The sequence below is a fragment of the Trematomus bernacchii genome, unplaced genomic scaffold (genome assembly GCF_902827165.1).
Source record: "Trematomus bernacchii unplaced genomic scaffold, fTreBer1.1, whole genome shotgun sequence".
NCBI lineage: Eukaryota > Metazoa > Chordata > Actinopteri > Perciformes > Nototheniidae > Trematomus > Trematomus bernacchii.
The window spans coordinates 10,644,895-10,668,941 of NW_022988043.1; the positions used below are offsets into that span (position 1 = coordinate 10,644,895).

The following is a 24,047-nucleotide window of genomic DNA, read 5'->3' on the forward strand; positions in this document are numbered from 1 at the left end:
CATTGCTGTATATGTGATAATAATGACAGAGCCATCTGTGCGACCATGTGAATCAATACCAACTTGTTGTGAAAACATTTGTGTGTTTTCATTTTAATAAGGCTATAAAAGACAGATACATTTGTAAAACTATAACATATAATAGCACTGAAAAAATCCATAACCATTGACCCATTACCAGTGCAGATAACATATTCTCAGAATACTAAATCTCTAAAATCTGCACTATCAAATTATTTCATTTTCTACTTGATGCTGCTTCCTCCTCAAAACCGAAACTGCAGGATTGATGAATAAAAGCATTAAATGAATAGAGGCAGCAGCGCTAAAGGCATAAAATGGAAGTGCAAACACAGCGGAAGCATCAGATATTGCGTTGCCATGGAAATTCTATCTTGTTAGGCAGTGACACAATTTAGAAACGTGTATTCGGTTAAGAAATATTATGTAACCGCTCCCTCTCTCGACCCGTCTCTCTTTCTCCCTGTCGAAGTCTGTTAGAGCACAGATTTTTGTTTGTGTAATAAAATCCAGCCAGCCAGTGAATCGAAATGACAGACACATAAAAGTGTGTGTGTGTGTGTGTGTGTGTGTGTGTGTGTGTGTGTGTGTGTGTGTGTGTGTGTGTGTGTGTGTGTGTGTGTGTGTGTGTGTGTGTGTGTGTGTGTGTGTGTGTGTGTGTGTGTGTGTGTGTGTGTGTGTGTGTGTGTTGTGTGTGTGTGTGTGTGTGTGTGTGTGTGTGTGTGTGTGTGTGTGTGTGTGTGTGTGTGTGTGTGTGTGTGTGTGTGTGTGTGTGTGTGTGTGTGTGTGTGTGTGTGTGTGTGTGTGTGTGTGTGTGTGTGTGTGTGTGTGTGTGTGTGTGTGTCCTATAACCATGGTGACTGTATCCAGCCCATCCCCACTGCAGGGGCAGAAAGCCGTCAATCCTGCTGCAGGGTAAAGCTCTCTCCTCTCTGGACTCAGTTTGGGTCACTGAAGCCTTACTCAGAGACACACAAAGAGAGTATGAAGAAATGTGGGGATGGAGGAGGAGGAGGAGGAGGAGTGGGTTTCGACAACAGAGAGAAGTGAGGATGCTGGTTGAGCAGGACAGAGGAGGCGGAGTGGGATGATAGGTGAAGTGCAAAGAGAGAGAGAGAGAAGAGGAGGATGAAAGAGGCGGTTGGATGAGGAGAAGAGAGAAATTCCATGCAGAGCTCAGTCTTCTCTGTTTTCCCTGACTAAGAATAGCAGCTCTTCTGGTAACCCAATGCCCCAGGACAAGACCATTTGAATAAAAGCCTCCATCACTTCACATAATGCCTGGTGTGTGTGTGTGTGTGTGTGCTCCACTGTAGGTGTGTGTGCTTGCCTGTGTTGGCATGTGACTGTGTGTAAGAGTGTATTTTGAAGGCAGATACTCATGGAATTTAATCAGAGTAATAAGAGAGACAAATGGGAAATGAGAGTGAGACAGGGAGTGGGCTAATTGATGGTGATGATAATAGGCTGGTGGAGAAAGGGGGAGCACAGACAATAGTTTATCTTCATTTTGTCCGTGTGCTCTGCCTGCTTCATGTAAGACCTTTGGAGCTTTATATGGATGAATCTGGGCAAGAAGAGAGCGTGAAAAGCAAATGTAGTGGAAAGCCATGTTTCCATATGTGTGTGCCATTTGACTGATGAGCTGCGGCTCAAAGGAGCGACCAAAACATCCTGTGCTTTAAAGTGAGACTGTTGGCACACCTGAGGGGTGATGTTGTAGATGTGTCAGGCTCACAGATATAAACAGTTTTTCTATTTATTTTCAGCACTACTTCCTTATCGTGTTTGGTCACGATGGACAGAAGCCTCTGGAGCTGCGAACAGAGGAGGAGAGTGAGTGCGATGAATGGGTGGAGGCCATCCAGCAGGCAAGGTATGCACGTACTGTAGTATTGAATAAAATAAATGTGTGTGCTATCCCCTCTTGTTTTGTACAGCAGGTAATTTGACATTAGACTGGTTTCTGTGACAGAACATTAAGATTATAGAGCATTCCTTAGGCAATGCTGGGTTTTTTAAATATACAGAACCATGTATAATCAGTAAAATGCTGGTTGTGTTCCAAAAAAACACATGTTTTTGGCTTTGTTTCCAGACTAATATCAGGAATTTAGTTGCTGACTAAATCAAACAAGATTAGGTGCATTTTCATCCATTTGTTTTTTGGGCATTTTCAATTTCCAAGAGGAAATGCCCAAAATGAAACATTTAAAAAAGATATTGCAGCAAAAGTGCAATTAAAAGAGACCCCGTCACACAGGGCTTGCTCACATAGAAAATATGTTCATAGTGCTTTTAAGATTTAAAGCTTCCCTCAGGACGGATTAACTGAATAACCTTCATAAATAATTTCCATACAGTTTTTAGAAACATTCAATGTTTTTCTACCGTAACACACATGGGAGCAGAAGCAACAAATGCCATTATTTTGTGAAGGCTGCTACTCAGTCATGTTTATAATATAAGTGCCTCATATAACTGATACCTCTGTAAATACTTATTTTACTTTGTGTCTTTATTTTCAGTTACTCTGACATCATCATTGAAAGAGAGGTGCTGATGCAGAAATACATCCACCTTGTACAGATAGTGGAAACGGAGAAGGTCGCCGCCAATCAGCTGCGCACCCAGCTGGAAGATCAGGACACAGAAATCGAGAGGCTCAAATCAGAGGTACGGCAAACACGTGCACACACAAACACCTGAATCTGGACCGTCCGGTGCAGTGCCTCTGTTTCCTCTAACTGGCCTCATGCAATTCCAACAACTAGCAATTGCAGATACAGTTGCTCTATGATTGTGGGACTGTGCCCCCAAACCTTAGGTTCTCTGACATGTTTGAGTGCCGTTTGTCTCTTTCCTTAACAGCAGGTCAGTGGTCCGCTGAGCAGCGACTCTCACTCTTTGAGGGCACACAATTCAATTAGCAAATAGCCAATGTGTTTGTCCAATTGCCTAAAACCATTGCCTCTTCCACGGGGTTTTTCAAATTACGGGGTTAAAATGAGGTTTAGGTTATATATTGGACAGACATTCACTCAGGATCCAGTGGCGTCTTCCTCCTCAGTTTCACAGACTACAGACCACAATCAGGGTTTCACTTAGCGACAATCAATAAAACATTTTTGAATTACACAAAACTAATCGTTATATATATATATATTTATATTATTATTTATTCAAAAGGTCTCTTTTTTTCCAATAGCTTCCATGTCATTTGACTCAGTGAGACCAAATACATGCAGAATTGTATTACTACAAGAGCAGGACAGATCAGTGCTTCCTGTGTGAATATATGAGACATAGCTATATTCATATAGAATCTAAAATTAACTAAACTTTAATAAAAAGAGGTGGGACCTTTATATGCAGTGATTGTAATGTATATCCCTATGGGTATGCTGTGAGCGTGTGTCTTTTCACAGCTGTTTTTATGGCAGCGAAGGAGTGCGTGGGAATGGTGCTCACTCACCTCTGAGTGTAGGAGGAAAAGCCCACCGCTCAATAAAAGAAGCCCATCAGTTTCCTTACAAACAGCTGCCAAATCATTATGCTTATCGAACGTAACACGTTTCTGTTCTGCCGCCACAGCACGCTAAATCAGTCATGCACGCTTACAACAACAACAGACCCCTACAACATTGTTAATCAGAACTGATAAAAACTCACTGTCTAAAACACATACACGACAGCATTGGTTTATGGTAATTACATCAATAGTTCTTATCGTTTATGAAGTAAACAGGGATTGAGCTTACTTTGGATGCTGACATCCCCGTCAGTTATTTGATACTTTTGTTTCACATTCTGTATTTACAAACAGCTAATGTTATGTCATTCAAAGGAGTGGAACACAGATTTTAGAATAAGTGCATTATTAAGGTTTATCAATTGAACCAAATTGTTAGGGAAATGATTCAGACAGTTTAGACCTGTAGAATAAAGCTCTAACATTGTGTTTTACGATTGAATGCTAATCTGATATTTGCTGTGATTTTCCATATCATTAAGCGCCTCAGATAAGAAGTGGTTCTCTTTTGTGCCACATGCAGAGTATTCCTAATGTAAAGGTGCTTGATTGAAATTGAATTCTGGTCTGTTCCTGCCTGAGGGGAAGCTCTTTGGATATTGCACCCTCTGCTAACATATAAATCACATCTCCATCATCATTTTCCATGATGTTTGGGCTCATCTGTGTTAACTATGTCTTATATAAATATGTTGCCCATATTGTTTTGTGGGGAAGAAATACCATGATCTACAGTAATGGACTACTGGATTTTCCTGTTACACTGCTTTTAGTAATAATTCCCCCTGTAGAGCAACAAGTAGATGCTTGTACTCGCTATACGCTGTGATTATATCTCACTGGCTGTATACAGTAAGCCCTGATGATAATGAAAATGCTAACGAAAAAGAAACATTAAGAAACATCTGCCTGTGTAATTGGGCTGCTCATGAAAAAGGGATTAGACTTTGAGAGCCAGTGAGCAGTTGGTGATCCATCTCATTAAAACATACTCTTGTTTGTTTGTTTGTTTGTTTATTTGAGTGTTGCTCCGTGTTTATGAATAATTTAACCAACTATCCACTGTAACTGTCAACAGTTGGCAGACTGGCTCCTCTCTTCTGCCATTTGCATGATAGCGCTGGTGGTTTAGAAAATAAAGAGGAAACTGTGGCTGGAAATGACTTTGGTTTCCTCTTCATGCTTTTCAGCATTTGTGATAAACGTATGTGCTCAAGAGGCCTGGAGGTAAAAGCAAACAGGTGGAGGTAATAGTACTAGAGACAGTCTGAACCTCTGCTGGCTTCATTTCTTCTGAAGAAAGCGTTGCCAAGAAAAACCTTTTACAAGCTATGTTTGAAGTTAGTCATCACTGTTATTTAAAGAGACTTGGTTCTAGCTAGGTTTACTATGTGAAATGAGATTTTTTTTCCCCCAGCTTAATAACATTTAGAGTCTGGCATCTGCCTGATGTGTTCCCAGATTTCATACCTGGAAGACGATATTAACTGTGTGGCAGGAAGCTGTTTTTTCACACCTGCACAGAGTAAATGTCACATTTCTAAAGGCTAATCTGACGTCAATGCCTGAAGAGGATATTTGATGGCTGTGAAAATGATACAAGAACTCTTTGGGGTCTTTAAAGACATTATGGTTTCCATCGATTGGTTTGTGCTAGACATATTTTCATCAGCAGAAGATTATACTTCATAGTCAGTAACTTGCGCTGCAGGTCATCAGGCACATGAAAGCCTTCATTTGCTTACTGTCACCAGCTAGCAGCCCTCCCCCTCTGAAGTCATTCTCTCTTTCTGAATGAAGGATGTAGAGTGTCAAAGATGAGGAAGTCTGATGTCGATCTGGTGCAAACACAGTGACTGTTCACTCAGCACACAATGCATGCCTTATATCACATATTCAGTTTTTAACCAAATAAATCTAAATCCCTGTAGGAACATAATATCCTTGTGAATTAAATCGAATCACTTCCTACTGACCATTTTGGGTTTACAGTAATTGTACATGTCTTTTGTGTTGCTATTTAGTCACCCAAATGATGCTCATTATGTTTGTGACTGAATTTCTCTTTAAAGATTGTAGCTCTGAACAAAACTAAGGAGCGAATGCGGCCTTACCATGTCAACCAAGAAAATGAAGATCCCGATATCAAAAAGATCAAAAAGGTAAACGTTTTTCTACTTTATTTCGTGTTGTTTGTGTGTGAACATGCAGATGTACGCTCCATGTGTATGACTATGTCTAAGCTTCCATGTTTGTTCTTCTTCAGGTGCAGAGTTTCATGCGGGGCTGGCTCTGTCGGAGGAAGTGGAAGATCATCGTTCAGGACTACATCTGCTCTCCTCACGCTGAGAGCATGAGGAAGAGGAACCAGATTGTCTTCAACATGGTGGAGGCAGAGACAGAGTATGTATATTTAAATGTACTTAGAGTAGCAGCACATAGAAAAGTTGTTGTTGAGCTTTCCAATATAGTACTAAACATGCCATAACGAACATTCTCATCTATTTCATAAAGTGTATAGCACAATATATACTGTGTATTAACAGCTAATATTATATACATACACTGAGATCACTACCAAACTATGAGACCCTGACTCGATACCATTGGCAAAACATGTTAAACTGATCTTCTGTTGCATAGCTCAAATTAAAATATGCTTTCACCAAATAAAAAAATAAAAAACATCAGTAATTAGTTTGAACACCAATCGCACACAGGGAGTGGCATTGAAGAATTCAAGGATCATTTATTGTAAGTCTGCAGCACAGGGTTTCACAATGAAATGCACTTATAATCCATTTATGCTATGCTATGAAAAACTTTCATTTGAATTAGCATCAGTATTTATCATTCAATCGTCAGATATAACAACAATTGGTCATATACTGTTAATGTTTTGAAGCTAATTCAGAATGTCTGTAACATTGCTGTATAATCTGGTGTGTGTGTGTGTGTGTGTGTGTGTGTGTGTGTGTGTGTGTGTGTGTGTGTGTGTGTGTGTGTGTGTGTGTGTGTGTGTGTGTGTGTGTGTGTGTGTGTGTGTGTGTGTGTTGTGTGTGTGTGTTGTGTGTGTGTGTGTGTGTGTGTGTGTGTGTGTGTGTGTGTGTGTGTGTGTGTGTGTGGATAGGTATGTCCACCAGCTGTACATCCTGGTCAACTGTTTCCTCAGACCTCTGAGGATGGCTGCTAGCTCCAAGAAGCCCCCCATCAACCACGACGATGTGAGCAGCATCTTCCTCAACAGGTGTGAAGATGTTCTGTCCATCTTTGCTTATAACCGAGTCACTGAAGTGCATAGACAGATATTGAGGAATATTAAGTCAAACAAACAATAAAGTACTTTTAGTCATTTTGTTTTCCACACTGCGTTTACACTTTTTTTTTCAGTGAGACCATCATGTTCCTACATGAGATTTTCCATCAAGGCTTGAAGGCGAGGATAGCCAACTGGCCAACTCTAGTGCTGGGTAAGCTGTTACTGCTACACAAAACACACAAACACACACGGTCTGCAGCCACATCAAGGTCAGGTTTTCAGTGATCCAGTTTGTCTCACTCAAACATCAGTCTTGACGTCTTACTGCTCCATTCACACACATACACACACATGCTCATTTGCCTATCTTTGTCTGCAACAAGCGCACTCATTGTCTTGACACACAATGACCACCCTGACCAGAGGGAATGTCACAAATTCACCTCCTAAAACCTGAAGCCTCTTCACCAGATAAGCGTCACCTAGGAGACAGACTGTTGAAAGACACAACAGCAATTCAAAAAGAAAAGGGACGACTGATTAAACACCCTTATCTGTTGCTCTGCTTCGGGCTGACGCAGAATTGAGATTTACAATGTGATATTCATGAAATCCATTTATGTAGTTTCAATACAGATTGATTGATTTTATCATATTGTTTTAATGTTATAGCCTCCAATACAGCATGCTTTAACCCCGGACAGATCATGGTCAAATTAATAGAAACATTTATCTGTGACTGATATCATGAAGGATTTTCTTTGCCTTTTGTCTATGATTATTATTCTTTGTTTCCCTGTGAGAGCACAGCCAGTGGAAAGCCCAGTATCCAACAACTTGTTTCTGTGCAGTTGATCAGGAAATATATAATTACTGTGCTTCATCCAGTGCTGTTATCAGAATGTCACATACATAATACTATATCTATTATTTTAGTAGACATGTGTCAAGACAGTGATAAGGCTTTTTCAAACAACTGTTTGTTGTCCAAGAAAGAGGAAATATTTCTTAAGGCAATATTTTTCTGATTTTGGTTTAAGGGAGTCAGTTTCCCAGCTACACATGTGTAAAGCTGAAATGTTGAAATATCTCTCCTGATTTCTGTCTAACATAACCTTGACCACACCTCTTTCCCCCTTTGTAGTTTGCTAAACATTTTGTGGCTAGACTTGAAAGAATGTATATGAAATTGTATTTCTGTGTGCACAGCAATGCATACAGCTAAGCACACTTTCCATTTAAATTTGAAGACAGGAGTTGACATTTGCACTTGTGAAAACTGTGAAAACCCTATTGGTCAATCAGAAACAGTAACAACTTTGACCAGTTATTTTCAAATTTAAAACCAAAACTATCTGTCATTATTTATGTCATAACCAGTGAAAGAACTATATTAAGTATTAAGTATATTAAATCTAAAAGAATAAAATGCTTTAAGTAATTATCTCAAGTCATATCTATTAAGGCACTGTGTATCGCATTGTGAGGCAACACAATGTTGATTTGTCTGTTGGGACATTCACTGGAGAAATCTCCAGCTGCGCATTGTTAGAAACTGTTTTGCCATCACCCAGCAGCGGCTGGTCTTCAACAGTGCCAAACAGTAATTTAACAGTTAGTTGTATTAACAGCATGTTATCTTAAAATTGAAATAGAAATTCCACTTAATCTCAAATCAATGTGACGTTAATGGAGTAGATAATAAGACTTGTGTCAATATTTGATCAAGCAAAAGGCCCAGAATAAACATTGCAATTAAATTGATATGGAAATGCTGGGAGCTGCATTCCTTCATGTGACTTACATACTGTTCATACAGTGAATACATGTATTTTTGTTTTAGCTGACCTTTTTGACATCCTGCTGCCCATGCTGAACATCTACCAGGAGTTTGTACGTAACCATCAGTACAGCCTGCAGGTTTTGGCCAACTGTAAGCAGAACAGAGACTTCGACAAGCTGCTGAAACAGTACGAGTCTAACGCCGCCTGCGAGGGAAGGATGCTCGAGACCTTCCTCACGTACCCCATGTTCCAAGTAAATACCTTCACCATTACACGTACACTGTCATAAACACACCATAACACCAATGCTTTTTTATTTCTACATTGCCACCATATAACATTTATTTTTTGAAATGATAATTCACAATTTAAACAGCCTTTTCTCTTCTCTCCTACAAGATTCCTCGATACATCATCACCTTGCATGAGTTATTAGCACACACGCCTCATGAGCATGTGGAGCGCAAGAGTCTTGAATTCGCCAAGTCCAAATTAGAGGACCTGTCCAGGTATGTGTCTGGGGAGTTGTCCGATTTATAAACAAATATATCTCGACACATTTTGATACTGAACACTGAACTAACTGTCATGTTTGTATGTGCCCAGAGTGATGCATGATGAGGTGAGTGACACAGAAAACATCCGGAAGAACCTGGCCATAGAACGGATGATAGTGGAGGGCTGTGACATCCTATTGGATACCAGCCAGACCTTCGTCAGGCAGGGTAAGTCTTCATCGGGTCACAGCACAGCTCAGGAGGTTTTCCCGACCATACAGTAAGACCCTCCAACCTGACAGCCTGTGATCTGAAACACACAGACACAGCATCTAGCTCCGTCACTGAATCATGACATTAGCCACCATAATACTTTCTACTGTGGGAGATGTGGCTCTATGTGAGAATACTTTTATGTAAGAATCATTATCTACCGAATTTTTCCCTAGCCGTCAAAACAGAATGTTGTACTCATTTAGTTTAATCACATTTCAAGTTATTTTTTGCAGTTTCCTGAATGAAACTGTCAGATTAAACCAATTACCCTTTTCAAAATGAAATACGGTTAAGCATTTGTACTATCTTCCCTTTCAGTGCACTTATTGTAAATTGCTCTAGGCAAAAGTGTATGTCAAATTGTTATGTTGTAGATGTAAAGCCTCTACAAATTCTTATTCTCCTGCCATGGAGATACACGAATCGCCTGTGAATAATCATGCATGTTTAAGTGTTAGCGTGGTGGCAGAACCTACAGCCTGTCCAAGCTAACAAAACAAAATATTTCTTGGTCACTATCTCAAATGTACTCCATAAAATGTACTGTGTTAATTAGCAATTACTTCTTGCAACAAGTGGTTGGAGTGACAGTCCAATAATGGCACTGGTCCAAGAACTGAAAAATCTTTATACTGTTTATGTGAACAGCACTGAACTATATCTGCACCAGCGCTCATTAAGAAGTGTGCTAATTGCTACAGTGTGCAAACCCTAATGAGCTACTGTATCTGGGCTCTTGATTTGATAAGGTCACTCATGCATGAAGTGTTGACATCAGATATGACACTGCATGTCTTCCTTTGTTTCGATGTTTCTACTAATGATAGTTTGTGCTGCTGAATGTACACATTGTAATGATCTCCTCCTTCATAGTGTGTCCTTATATCTCAGGCGCACACATTACATTTCAGTGTGCAGAATATAGTAGATCAGAAATGTTGCTTTTTTTTGTTTTGTTGTGCCACTTTAGATGGTTCGCAGACACACAGTTTGAGCTTAGTTTCAGCGTGATAAAGTGCTGTGCCCCTCCCTCCTCAGGCTCTCTGACCCAGCTGCCATCGGTGGAGCGAGGGAAGCTTAGTAAGGTCCGTCTGGGCTCGCTCTCTCTGAAGAAGGAAGGGGAGCGGCAGTGCTTCCTTTTCACCAAACACTTCCTTGTCTGTACTCGCAGCTCTGGAGGAAAACTGCACCTTCTCAAGGTGAGAACACTTTTCACCTCAGGAGCTGAAGTGGATCTCAGTGTGGAAACCTTTAATTAGTTGCCACCTCTAACCAAAATAAACTGTTCTTGCAGCAAGGTGGAGTGTTGTCCCTGATTGACTGCACACTCATAGAGGAACCAGATGCCAGCGACGAGGAGTGTAAGTTTACCACATCTATGAAGCACTGCGTCTACGTTAATGCACACAACCAGGCAGCTCTTAATGGCTCATTTAGGCCCTTCACCCCTCATGAAGGTTAATTAGGTGTCAGATGATAAGTGTCCAGAAATTACTTCCCTTTAAATATCAGATCACCACCCCTTTAAATGTCAGGTTTTAATCTTTTGACATTGATTTGCATTATTTATTTTCTTCTTCTGAGGTTTCATTTTGCAAATAGTGATATTGATGAAACACCTACACAGATACACATAGGGCTGAAACAAGCCTCAGGGGTGCGTAGAATGGAGATTGCAGGTTCACTTAATTAACCCTGTGTGTGTGTGTGTGTGTGTGTGTGTGTGTGTGTGTGTGTGTGTGTGTGTGTGTGTGTGTGTGTGTGTGTGTGTGTGTGTGTGTGTGTGTGTGTGTGTGTGTGTGTGTGTGTGTGTGTGTGTGTGTGTGTGTGTGTGTGTGTGTGTGTGTGTGTGTGTGTGTGTGTGTGTGTGTGTGTGTGTGTGTGTGTGTGTGTGTGTGTGTGTGTGTGTGTGTGTGTGTGTGTGTGTGTGTGTGTGTGTGTGTGTGTGTGTGTGTGTGTGTGTGTGTGTCCTACATCACATAGCTAAAGCTGGCGGTCAGGCATTTGGTCAGCTGGACTTTAAGCTTGTGATTGAGCCATCAGACGCACCTTCATTCACCGTGGTGTTACTGGCACCATCGCGACAGGAGAAGGCGGCATGGACCAGTGATATTAGCCAGGTAACACACAAAGTCACACTTATACACACACACAGACAAACGGAATAACAAGAACCTCCAAATAGCGAGAGGGTGTCTCTGTGGGCATTGAGAAGGCTTAGTGATAAGTAAACACAGACGAGGGTGCAGCTCCCCATGGGGAGACTTCAGCTTACTGCCTCGGTACTTCACAGAGTAGCAACATGTCAGCCTGGATTCATTCTTATCAGACAAAAAATACATTGACACTTGCATAGGGCTTCTTTTCCCCCTCAAACTCTTATTAACCAGACTTTCAAAACATCTTTCTAGCATTTGTTTGAATTCATTTGGAGCTACTGTAACAGATATACAATTTAGTAGATCAAGGTCAATCTAAAGTGCATGGCCTTTTATATACTGTTGGTCCAACAAACCCTTTCCTACTGTCTTTCTTTTACTTGAATCCTTAATGTATCGTCCTCTTCTCTCTGTCCCTGCAGTGTATAGATAATATCCGCTGTAATGGCTTGATGACCAGTGTATTTGAGGAGAACTCTAAAGTCACTGTGCCTCATATGATCAAGTAAGTATTTTTGTGTGTGTAAAGAGGAACACCCATCTCTATATGCCAGTGTTGTAAAACATGATGTAGCATTCCTGGATGAAACTGTATCAGCTGTGGTACGTGTACAGTATGTTGTTAGGCTGTACTGCTTTATGCTTCTTTATATTTATACATGCTCAAAAATATTATTTGGTATCCATTCTCTATTTTAGCTTTCTTTTGTGGAATACATTTATTTTTATTTTATCCATTCCTATTTTACTTGGCTGTTTTTGCTCAGTTACTTTCCTTTCTTAGCAGCACAGCAGTCACCCATGCTCGGTTGTGTGTGTATGTGTGTACGTGTGTATCCATCAGATCCGATGTGCGTCTCCATAAAGATGATGTTGACATTTGCTTCAGCAAGACGCTCAACTCCTGCAAGGTCCCCCAGATCCGCTACGCCAGCGTGGAGCGGCTGCTGGAGAGGCTGACCGACCTGCGCTTCCTCTCCATAGACTTCCTCAACACCTTCCTGCACACATACAGGATCTTCACCACGGCAACGGTCGTCATGGACAAACTGGCCGACATCTACAAGAAGCCCTTCTCCTCCATACCTATCAGGTCAATCAATGCAAACACATCAATGTGCATTCGTGAACACAGAAAAAGAGTCGTACACTTGTTGTTTTTCTGTATCCCTCTGTAATTTTGTCTATTTGAGAGTATGGAATATGCAAGGGTACATTTTTGCATTACATGCTCTGGGCCTTTTTTTCCTTTTAAAATTCTATGTAGTCAGATGTGGTTAGTGCGTTGAACTCTTTCCACAAGGTTAAGAACATACTGGCTGAAACAAACACCAGCCTGTGTGTGGAGGCCAGCAGAGCAGATGCTTCATCAAAGTTTTTGGCTCAGCCGTGGGAATATTCTGTGTATTAAATGGGGAGTTTTTCTCTCTCTAACTCTTGCTCCGCTTTCTTCATGCTCTTACTCTCTTACGAGGTCTCTGGCTGCTACAGAATTTAGTGTTTATATTCCTTCCTTGATTTTATTTAACTTTTAAATTGGAAAAGCTGTTCCTCTGCCCAAGGGCAGGTTTGTATTTAAGGTCTAACTCACCATGGCCTGTGGCTGCCTTCCCTGGAAGAGACCTGAAGGACTCATCCAGAGACCAGAGGTGTGCAGGGAGGGTAGTGGGGGTGTGTGGGCCAAGTCCCCTTTCCTAAAGCTTTACTTTAGCAGGATATGCATAATGTATCCCTAATGTCATTTGAGGTGGGCACATGAGCAGCAAAAAGTATCCCTCTGGTAAAACCTTTAATGCAATTCTTTCCTTCATCCACCACCAGTATTATAGGAGGTTTATTATCAAACTTCCAGTTTCTTTCTCCAATATACTATTTTTAGATTGTTTTGTACTTTTTTTGTTTTTATTTTGGTGTTGTTTGGCTATGCTGGCTTTACATTGTTCAGTCAGCCCAACTCTTTAGTCCAGACTGAAATATGTATCTCAAAAACTAATGAATGGACTACCATTAAAGTGTATGAAGACATGAATGTTTTCCACAGGATACATTCTATAGACTACCGATATCAGTCATAATTTGTGTTTAGCGCTAACTAGCAAACGTTAGCATACATTATACCTAATAAACATCAACTTATCAGGTTGATATGAGCATGTACTGAACCTTTAAGCACTGCTTGGTTCAAGTACAGCCTCACAGAGCCACTAGCATGGCTGTAGACCCTTAGTCTTGTTTTACATTTGTGAATTTATTTTTAAACATTCATTCAATATTACAGAATATAGCTCTTTTACAACTTGTATCAGATGTACTGCACTTTATGTTGCATTAATTAATTGTCCTTGTCTTAATAACTTTTGGTGATTGAATGCAATGTTCAATCTTCTACAAATGAACTCTTTCAAAGTTAGTCTCCCTTTGGTGCCCCCTTGTTTTTAGATAAGGGCCCAAATCTATTTATGCCCCTTCCTGGTATAGAGACTCTTTGCTTGCCACTGTTATGGACACACACATACTAATCATGCAAATGCAAATCAAAGACCTTCACCCAGCTCTCTGTGTCTGTTTCACACTGGATCTTTGCTCCCATGCGTTTATATCTGGGAGATTAAACATGTGCTGCTGTTCCTCACTCACACTGTGCCCCCCCCCTTAAACACACCTTTCCTCTTCCATCATCTTCATCTACCTTCCATCATCTTCCCTCAAACCATCTCGTCACATCTACTGCTTATACATTTTCATTTGTCAATTCAACCATCACCCTATCCATTTAATCATTTTTCTGTTTCATCCATCCCCCGTCTCTTCATGTCCCCTCTAACTACAGGGCGCAGTACCACTCATATGACCGTCTGTCCATCTCATCCATCTGTCCCGACTACAGTCTGAAGATCAAGAAGATAACCATGGATCAGTCCAAGTAACCTACTCTCTCTGGCCTCCTTTTTTCTGTCTCTTTCCAACGTGTCCTGCCTGCTGTTCTTCTCCTCTGGTCTTGGTCTGAAACTTTACTGATGCATGACTTTTCCCTTTACAATTTGATCTACTGGCTATCTCTCTTTTTCTACCAGTTTGAACAATTGTAGGGGTTTTATTTCGTAAGACAGGAATGGGAGAAGGGAAATGTTTCGTAGATTCTGCAGCCGGTCTGTAGCATGTTCTCTCACTGGAGAATCACTTCCTCAAGGCTGTCTTTTTACTCTGTATTCATATTGATCCCCTTTGACATTCATCTTCAGCATGCTTTATATCCTTCTCTTAAGCATCTCCCGCTACCTGCTTCAAAGTTCTCCAGCAATCTTTTGCTCTGATTTTATGGTATTTTCCTCTATATGCCTTTCATTTCTCCCTCTCTTCTTTGGAACTGGGATGCAATTTGTTCCTCTATTTCCTGCTGAATATCTGGCTTTTGTGAATAAATGATGGATGTGTTTATCTATGCATGATTACTCCTGCCTTAATGTAGCTCAGTACACACGACTTTCGGAGCAGTGTTAATGTCATCACAAAGTGCTTGTTATTCAAAAGCTTTTGCACTTTCATTGTCTGGTAAATAAGGCGTTTAAATGTTGCGAATGTTATCTGAAATAAAGGATTGATGTTTTTCTTATTAGAATTTAGAAAGCTGACTAAATTGTTCCTCGCTTAAGCCCCTGTCACACTGTCCCGAAATTGACACCAGATGGACACACGAATATGGAATTGTGAATTTCGCACGAAGATGGCCCCGAACTTGGTCAACAGCCAAGCAACAGCCGAAGCAAGTACGATGCCTACAGAAGGCCACAAGATGACACCCGAATCACACACGAAAATATGGTCGTAGACTTTACTGATGATTTAGAATGTATCCAGACTCCACGTAAGAGCTTGTGCCTCTTCGGGGGGTGCTAACATTTAAACATACACTTTATTCGATTAGAAGATATTACTTATCTCCGTCATGTTGTTTCCATAGCAACAACAACTGCCTGTCAACAGCGTGAACTCGCCTTCAAAATAAAAGCATCTAAATAAAACAGGAAGTTAACCTAAATTACATTTAAGACATACAACTGCAACGAAAGTAACAAAAACAATGTAATATCCTTTTCAGTTTCACAGAACACAAATTGGGTTATTTACATAATATGTTTACATGATTTTGTTGTGCAATAAATGCAATCTCGATGTCATCGTACTATAATACGAAGACTACACGACGACATTGCGAGGGCTTCACGTAGTCGTGTTGCCTTCCTAAGACAATCGGGCAGCTTCTTGTTTCCTTCGTATTGTCTTCGTGAGGCGAAAAATGCACGATGGCACCGATGATCACACGAAGATGACACGATTTGACAAGATGCCCTCACGAAGGGCAAAATGGACACACAAATTCAACACGAAAATTAACCTTCGCAAGGTCCTTCGGCAATTTTTTGGCATGCCAAAGATTTTGCCACCGCTCACGAAGTTGCTGCCAGAGCCTGAGAAACTCCACCGGCGGTCATACGATGGCTTAAGATGCCCTCACGAATGGCCCGATGTTGTTACGATCAGAGCCAAATTTGAACATTTCCTTTATCGTGTGTCCATCTGGTGTCAATTTCGGGACAGTGTGACAGGGGCTTTAGGCCCTTAATCGGGAACTAAAATCACAGTCAGCAACTTTCCGATTTAAGGATTTTTGAGGGGGTTCAGACACAGCTTGATTTATGAACCCCCCCTTGACTTGGTTACTTGAACCCATTTTATACATACTGTAGTCCCACAATTTTAGGACTGGAGTATTTCAGAGTTTTCCCATTTAAATACAGCTCAGAATCACACTGAGAGCAGTCAGAGTGAACTAAAACAGTACAAATCAGGTCATAGAAAAGCTGATAGAAGCTCCATAGAGCAGAGGGGAACGGCATAATCTGGTAATGATTTTCTGCGGGTTCTTCACTACGAACTAACCGGTTTACATTTCATAATGTCATTTTATCCTTTGAATCGGTAGAGATAATGATTAAGTTCATGTTACTTTTCCCAATTACCTCCTGTTCTTAAATTCCTACACTGTTCATCTGAGGTGAATATAAATACCCCTTAATTCAAACTCAAAGTTTGCTGGAGTAGACACAACATAATAATATATTTTCTGCTGTTCTTATATTGTGTAACATTACAAGCTTAGATGTCCCCAGTGTGCCTTGAGGCACTGTCTTTTACTTCTTCTACTTCTTTTTGAACTCTGAATACACAATAATTTGACCCTAAATCAGATACACTGTATGTCTATAATACAAGAAAACTGACAATTAGTTTCGCTATTGAACAGTAAAGGTTCACAGACAAAGAAGTCATTTTGTTGAGCTGCAGCAATTACACAATTCTTGTAATTCTTTTTAAAATATCTGCTTATCTTGTTTCCCCTTCCAGGTCCTTGGAGCTGTTCTTTGCCACCAACCAGAACAACAGAGGGGGCGAGCACATGAACGACAAATCTCCTCGTCTCTGCCGCAAGTTTTCCTCTCCCCCTCCTTTGTCCATCCCGTCCCGCACTTCCTCCCCTGTCCGAACACGAAAGCTCTCCCTCCACTCCCCCATCACTGCCAGGGTGGGAGGCCTCGACCTCACCAGTCCTCTGTCAAGCTCCAGCGTCAACCATAACACTTCCCAGTCTGCCGCCAGCAGCCCCACATCTGCAACCACCCCCCTAGCCCTGACACCTCAGACCCCAACTCCGACCACCTCCTCCTCTCCTCCTTCTCCTCCCTCTTCCACCTCTCCCCCACCGAACAACAACTCGAAGCCACCACAGGAACAAGGTCCTACCATTCCCACATCCCCAGACCAGAGTCCCTGCTCGCCTGCAGAGGGGGAGGATGTTCCAAAGATCGACCCCTTCGGTGGAAAACTGAGACGGAGCATCCGCAGATGTATGTTCCCACACAAATACAGTGCCAAAAATATGTATACTTACCGTGGTATCACTGTGTACTACTGACAATTCCTAGAGTACATCTATAGCTAAATGAGAGGTTATCCCAATTAATAGCACATTTTGGAATGTGTTCTTTTAATGCATACAGTTATTAATGTAGTTACAGAGATACAGATGTACAATTCTCAATTTTGTAACGTACTGTAAAGATGATTTTAAGGGGTCTATAACAGCTTAATTGTGAAACACTCCTGACAAGTTTGCAAAGACGCACTAACCATCTGTAGGATGTCCTCTATCCTCAGCTGGGTGTGTGTGAGCTTGAGTCAGCTAAGTTGCCTTTGCACAAGCTCAGATCTTCTAACAGTTGTGTTAAACATCCCTCTGTGAAGGGAAGTGAGTGTCAGGGCATATGAAGCAGCACAGCAAGGAAAAGCTGCAGTGAGTCCATCATTAGCATGTGCGCACACATACAATGTGTGTGTTTGTGTGGGCGTAAGTGTGTGTGCATGAGCGTGCTTGGCAGCAGCTAACAGCTCACCAGGAGACAGAGAGCCAATAGCACTTTCTGAGCATATGTCGAATAGCCATCAGGTGAAATAGGAAATGTATGTCTAATCCAAATGGAATACATTAAAATAAAACAACATATTTGTTTCCAAAGCAAAACACCAGGATACGATACTAGTAATAAGAGCATCTACAGTGTTTACTTGACATAGTGGAAATATACACATGGGAGACAAATGACAGGAATAATCTGATCAAATGAGCAAAGAAATGTATATATATGCAGGATGCTTACATACTGGGAACAAGGGGTTACTGAATGGTTTAATAAGTGTACAACATAGGGTACAGGGTCATCTGCACACCTTTAAGTACAAATGTAAAAACGTTTTTATACCTGTGAAAGGAAAGAATGTTACCAGCACTTTGGCAAAAGAAAAGAAACAACCGCACTACAACTTACACTGTTAATGAGTTTTATTGAATTTCAACAAATAAAATATTCAGTGTACATTAACATAACTATAAGAACAGTTCTTAACCCGACTGGTGTGCCTGAAGACGAACTGTATTTGCCAAAACACATATCTTCTCTAGCATTTAACTCCAACTAGCAGTAGCAACGAGCAACTTGTTATGCATAGTACTTTTCAAATGCTAGCATGTAGCGTTTGTGCCTTTCAGATTTATTGTGAAATTCCAGTGTTTTACAAGCATTTGTCCCAAGTTTGAATGTTTTTCCATTCCTCAAATATGAGTTGCTGGGTGGTTTCAGCCACCACAATATGTGATCACCAATCACTTTGTATTACATTAGCGTTGAATTAGCCACAGATGAACCTGCATTGTTTGCTTGCAGTCACAGGTGCTTTTCTACTGCAACCCTCAAATTGAAAACTGTTATTAACATCCTGTTCATGTGGGTCAAAGTGAGGCTCACTGCAACACAAGATGTATTATTGCCACCTAGCAGTGTTCTCTTAATATTTATGTACAACGAATAGGTGTTGGCTGGTGCAGAAATGTTTCTTATTGTGAGATTTAAAATACTAGTAAAAAAACAAAACATTAACGATATACAAACCCACTGGCTGTAGGCTACTGACTGATCTCTGCATGGCTTTGAACTTACGCGCAATAAATTACTTTCCAGTAGGGCAGACAGAGTACCATCACCATCATCATCATCATCAGCCTTGTGTCTCCCCTGTCCTCCTCTCTAGCTGTGCTGGAGTCGGTGTCGCTGGAGAAAATCATCCCAGAGTCTCCCCAGAGCAGTGAAGCAGGAGACATGTCTCCAAGCCGCTCCCCTTCCACACCTCGACACCTGCGCTACAGACAGCCTGGAGGTGTGTGTGTGTGTGTGTGTGTGTGTGTGTGTGTGTGTGTGTGTGTGTGTGTGTGTGTGTGTGTGTGTGTGTGTGTGTGTGTGTGTGTGTGTGTGTGTGTGGTGTGTGTGTGTGTGTGTGTGTGTGTGTGTGTGTGTGTGTGTGTGTGTGTGTGTGTGTGTGTGTGTGTGTGTGTGTGTGTGTGTGTGTGTGTGTGTGTGTGTGTGTGTGTGTGTGTGTGTGTGTGTGTGTGTGTGTGTGTGTGTGTGTGTGTGTGTGTGTGTGTGTGTGTGTGTGTGTGTGTGTGTGTGTGTGTGTGTGTGTGTGTGTGTGTGTGTGTGTGTGTGTGTGTGTGTGTGTGTGTGTGAATGACTCATAACTAGACCACAGTGCCACCGCTGGAGGCCCTCTGCAGAGCCAAGCAAAGTTCCCTGACCCAGGAGGCAGACATCTTTTGTAGAACAGCATAATATAAAGCTCCAATACAGACAGACAATAGCATAACTGCTCATGTGTGACTGAGTGAGTGTTATTGTAAGTGCCTTGGGATTGTTTTCCTTTATATGATAACAGTTAATATGAGAAGGTTGTTGGACATATTGCTAACAGCACCATTTTTGGTCTAAAATGTGTCTATAACAGGAATGACAGTGACAATGCTTGTGAGTTTGTAAGTGATGACAAAGACAAACAATTACAAATAGTTTAATTGAAATATTTTACATTTTGCATCTATAATTCATATAAATTATATTCCAAACACTCAAAAACACTAGTACAAATGAATAATGATCCGTTTCACATGTTTATGCCTTAAATAACTAGTAAATTAGTTGAATATACTTTGCCAATGTCTACAAACTAATTTGACTTTATGCAAATTGATAGTTTGAAAATGTGGTTAAAGTCACTTTTGTTATTTACATGAGCAGTTAATCATACTTATCTGTATGTTTCATCAGAGGGTTACAAAGCACCTAGCAACTTTTTGGTTATAGATAAGGTGTACAAAGGACAATGGGGTTTTAAATTCAATTAATATAATAGGCAATTTGAACTTTAGTTAAACAAATTAAAACTGTGTCTCTGCAGTCCAGTCAGGGGAGAACTCACGCTGCTCAGTCTCTCCCGTGTCAGCCTTTGCTATCGCCACAGCAGCAGCAGGACATGGTTCACCACCAGGTACACACACACACACACACACACACACACACACACACACACACACACACACACACATACACATACACATACACATACACATACACATACACATACACATACACACACACACACACACACACACAAATGTAAATAAAGAAAATATCTGTTCAATGGCGCCTTCAAAATAACATGGTACACATATTTTGTTTCTTGTGACAGTTTATAATAGTTGTAATACTTGTATCGGATAGCATTTACCTGAACCTGTAAAATGTATAGGTTGCAAGTTTTAAAAGGTCTACCCAGTTAAGCCCCAAGCCTGTTTTTCAGGTCTCAGGCTCGAAAATGATATTCCCAGAACAAATGACTATATCTTCACTTCTAAAAGGGGTAAATAAATAATCTTTTTTCTCAAAGCAATGATAAACCTGTGAGTTGGATGTAGAAGAGTCAGAATCAATATAGAATTCTTTTATTTTAAAGTAAATTCAGATTGAACATAGTAAAAAAATGTAAATTATAGTGTCCGTCCAAAAGAAAAACATTACTTATAGTGAAAACCACCCTTGAATGATGTGATAGTAGACTAAAAGCTTTAGGAATCCAAACTATAACATATAATAAGTACCCTGTATCAAGATTGATGCAAAACAAGTGACATTTGACCTTTTTAGAGAGGTTTAGCAACAAAAAAAAACACTTCTGGGGTCATTAGGGTGGATTTGCCATATCTCTGGCCCCCCTCGGTCGATTTTGATTAACACCTCTTTTGAACCGTTAGAGCCAATAGAATCGAGAGGGAGGTTCCTAAATCCACGTTACCATTGAGGAATGAGAGTGATGCGCACGCAGCTTGCCCAAAACCGAAACCTATGTTACGCTCTGAAAACTGAAAACTAGGTTATGGCCATAAATATGAAGATGGATTATCAGTAATCATTTCAAAGTGACACGGAGACATTGGATAACCTATGGATTAACCTTCAGCAGCGTTTTATCGTTTTAATGCCATTGAACACAACTTTTGATCAGAAAACAGCAAAGGTAAGACATATATGCCGTTTTGGCTCCGTAAAGCTACGTGGTGTGTTGTCTGGGTTTGCCTTCGCTGGCCTGAGTTCTGGTCGCACAGTGATGATACTTATACCTCTAGAATCTGTGGAATCTCAGCTTTAATCTGATAACTTGTTTGTGCAGATCCGATAAGTAATAAAGTATTTATACCGTGAGTTCTGTGCTAAGTGCGTTAGCATTTTTTCACTCAGGGCTAATTCAGAGGCTTGATATTACCCTTGTGTTTCATTTAGCTAAAAATTGTTAATATTGTCTGATAGCTGAGTTTCTTCCCGTTAAGTGGGTATGACACATTCATAGTTTGTTAAATGTTAAGAAGCCCTCAGACACTGTTTCTTGCAAGATGTTGCGTTTTGTGGGGCTTAACTGGTTTTAAAAGAGGACTCAATCCATAAATAGCTCAACTGTTAAATCTGGCGGCCAAAAACAAATACAAAATTTAAAGTACAGAAGTTTTAAAACAATATATAGTATTCTTTACTTTGTCATAGAATGTGTTAGCAAAACATCACACAATTGAGACATATTAAATGTTAATAGATTGAATCAACCAAATAGCAAAACGAAGATGAAATCTATGTATTAAAAAGATCATTGTTAAAAACCCCTTCTCTCTCTGTGGATTATCCAATAAGTGTGAAATAACCCTTTAGAATCACAATAATCCTTGACACATTAAAACACTATTACATTTCATATTTAGGTACATTTTGCTGCAATTTTACTTCTGTAAACGTTTAAAATATTTATATTAAAGCATTCTTCGAGTGCTATAATTACTTTTATACGTTTTTTACCACTGACCTATTTTATTTAGTTGGAAAATAGAGATAAGCCCCAGGTCATTAGTGAAAGATGTATATATCAACACAGTAATAACTCATTCTATCTGTCTCTCTTTTTCCTTATTTTTTTCTACAGTGTTTAATAACTCTGAGAGAACTTGTGATAAAGAGTTTATCATCCGCCGAGCTGCAACTAACAGAGTTCTCAACGTGCTGCGGCACTGGGTGTCCAAACACTCACAGGTCAGTCTGAGTGTGTGTGTGTGTGTTTGGTCCCCTGTTTTTGCTGAGGTGATCAGAACTGTGGTCTCATTAAAGCAGACGTCTGATGCGTTCTCTCTGCTCCAGTGCCCTCTCGTGAGCATGTAAACAACCATATGCACACAAATACACGCTCAACGTTGTTGTCGTGTCAACTGTAGAACCATCTCAACTCGCCTCAGTCCACCTACTCTTCTGCTAAACAGCCAGTGTTGCCTCTATTGAAGTGAACATCACAGTAATTGCCTTACTCCCCCCCCCCCAGAAGTCCAACTGAATCGATCTGTTTTATGTATTTTCTTCAATAGCACAAAATGCCGTGATGACAGGCCAGCTTTAGTCGGCTTATTAACACAGAGACAAAGCACAAACACGCACACGTATACACCCACTCACATTTTAGCTCGGGAGGCCAAAGAGCTTGTTAAAACTGACCTTTGAACGGGAGTTGAATTGGGGAGGGAGTGAAAGGGAAACGAGAGGAAGAGAAGCAGTAATGGCTGGCAGGAATGAGGGGGTACAGGAGGAGGATGTACAGTCAGCAAACATAAAGGATTGTAGAGCAGTGATTGATGATTGCTCAAACAAATAGGTGGAGACTAGAAATAAGTCAAGTACACATACAACTACAAACATTTTTCACATGCAGACATGTCACCATACATTTGATACTGCGAGTGAGTGTAATAGGCCATTAGGACGATGTGGCTAAAAGAGATTTACAGGATACATTTAAAAGATATCTTTGCATCAGTGCCTTGTCAGCTTAATTGATCAGTCTTTAGATTGGATGGATTAGCGCAAGAGAGACATCTTGCTATTTTACAAATTCATTCTACGTTTTTCAGATTGAAACACGAAAGTTTTCTCTCTCAATGCATTACAACTACCTTTGGGATAAAACCTACTTTAATCACCCAAACAACAGTTGGATGACACAACAGTAATAGAAGTATAATACATTCCCTTCTCTGTATTTTGTGCATCAGTCCCGAAACCTTAACAATTACTAAACTATGGCAATGTGAAAAATTAGATAAAATGACAATTCAAGCTCTACTACAGTATGTATATAATTACTATCAATTAAATTAGGTCAAATATTCTAAATGTAAATCACTACAACATTTTCAAGATTTCAACAAAGTTTGAAGAAAAAGAAAAATAACAATTTTGACCAAGTTCTAGAGAAAATAATTAGCAAGTGAGAACATGTAATGTTACTGTACTAGTTGATGGGTGCTGGAGAATCCTTAGCATGTCCCTCAGGTTCATTTGAACAATAACATTTAGTTTTGGTTTTTGTTTAGGACTTTGAGATGAACGGGGAGCTAAAGATGTCGGTGATCTGTCTCCTGGAGGAGGTGCTCAGAGATCCTGACCTTCTGCCTCAGGAGAGAAAAGCTACTGCCAACATACTGAGGTACAAGCATGCAGCATGCGTATGAAGCACTTAAAATGTCACTCGATAAAATTGTCTTATGTA

At 40.4% G+C, this 24,047-nt stretch overlaps 1 protein-coding gene across 3 annotated transcripts in view; it reads left to right on the plus strand.

Moving 5' to 3' along the window:
• rasgrf2b (Ras protein-specific guanine nucleotide-releasing factor 2b) overlaps window positions 1-24,047 on the plus strand; it is a 40,863-nt gene that overhangs the window by 10,544 nt on the left and 6,272 nt on the right. Inside the window, exons 2-21 of one of the 3 annotated variants that reach the window (XM_034118087.1) lie at window positions 1,791-1,897; window positions 2,550-2,697; window positions 5,626-5,715; window positions 5,820-5,956; window positions 6,684-6,800; window positions 6,944-7,023; window positions 8,656-8,849; window positions 8,996-9,105; window positions 9,203-9,321; window positions 10,408-10,568; window positions 10,664-10,730; window positions 11,353-11,489; window positions 11,951-12,033; window positions 12,373-12,621; window positions 14,359-14,451; window positions 16,935-17,434; window positions 19,173-19,298; window positions 20,370-20,459; window positions 22,437-22,543; window positions 23,872-23,984. In XM_034118087.1, the coding sequence (XP_033973978.1) occupies window positions 1,791-1,897; window positions 2,550-2,697; window positions 5,626-5,715; window positions 5,820-5,956; window positions 6,684-6,800; window positions 6,944-7,023; window positions 8,656-8,849; window positions 8,996-9,105; window positions 9,203-9,321; window positions 10,408-10,568; window positions 10,664-10,730; window positions 11,353-11,489; window positions 11,951-12,033; window positions 12,373-12,621; window positions 14,359-14,451; window positions 16,935-17,434; window positions 19,173-19,298; window positions 20,370-20,459; window positions 22,437-22,543; window positions 23,872-23,984 (2,828 nt within the window). The remainder of the gene's footprint in view (window positions 1-1,790; window positions 1,898-2,549; window positions 2,698-5,625; window positions 5,716-5,819; window positions 5,957-6,683; window positions 6,801-6,943; window positions 7,024-8,655; window positions 8,850-8,995; window positions 9,106-9,202; window positions 9,322-10,407; window positions 10,569-10,663; window positions 10,731-11,352; window positions 11,490-11,950; window positions 12,034-12,372; window positions 12,622-14,358; window positions 14,452-16,934; window positions 17,435-19,172; window positions 19,299-20,369; window positions 20,460-22,436; window positions 22,544-23,871; window positions 23,985-24,047) is intronic. The other 2 variants (XM_034118088.1, XM_034118090.1) reach the window with 2 other exon arrangements.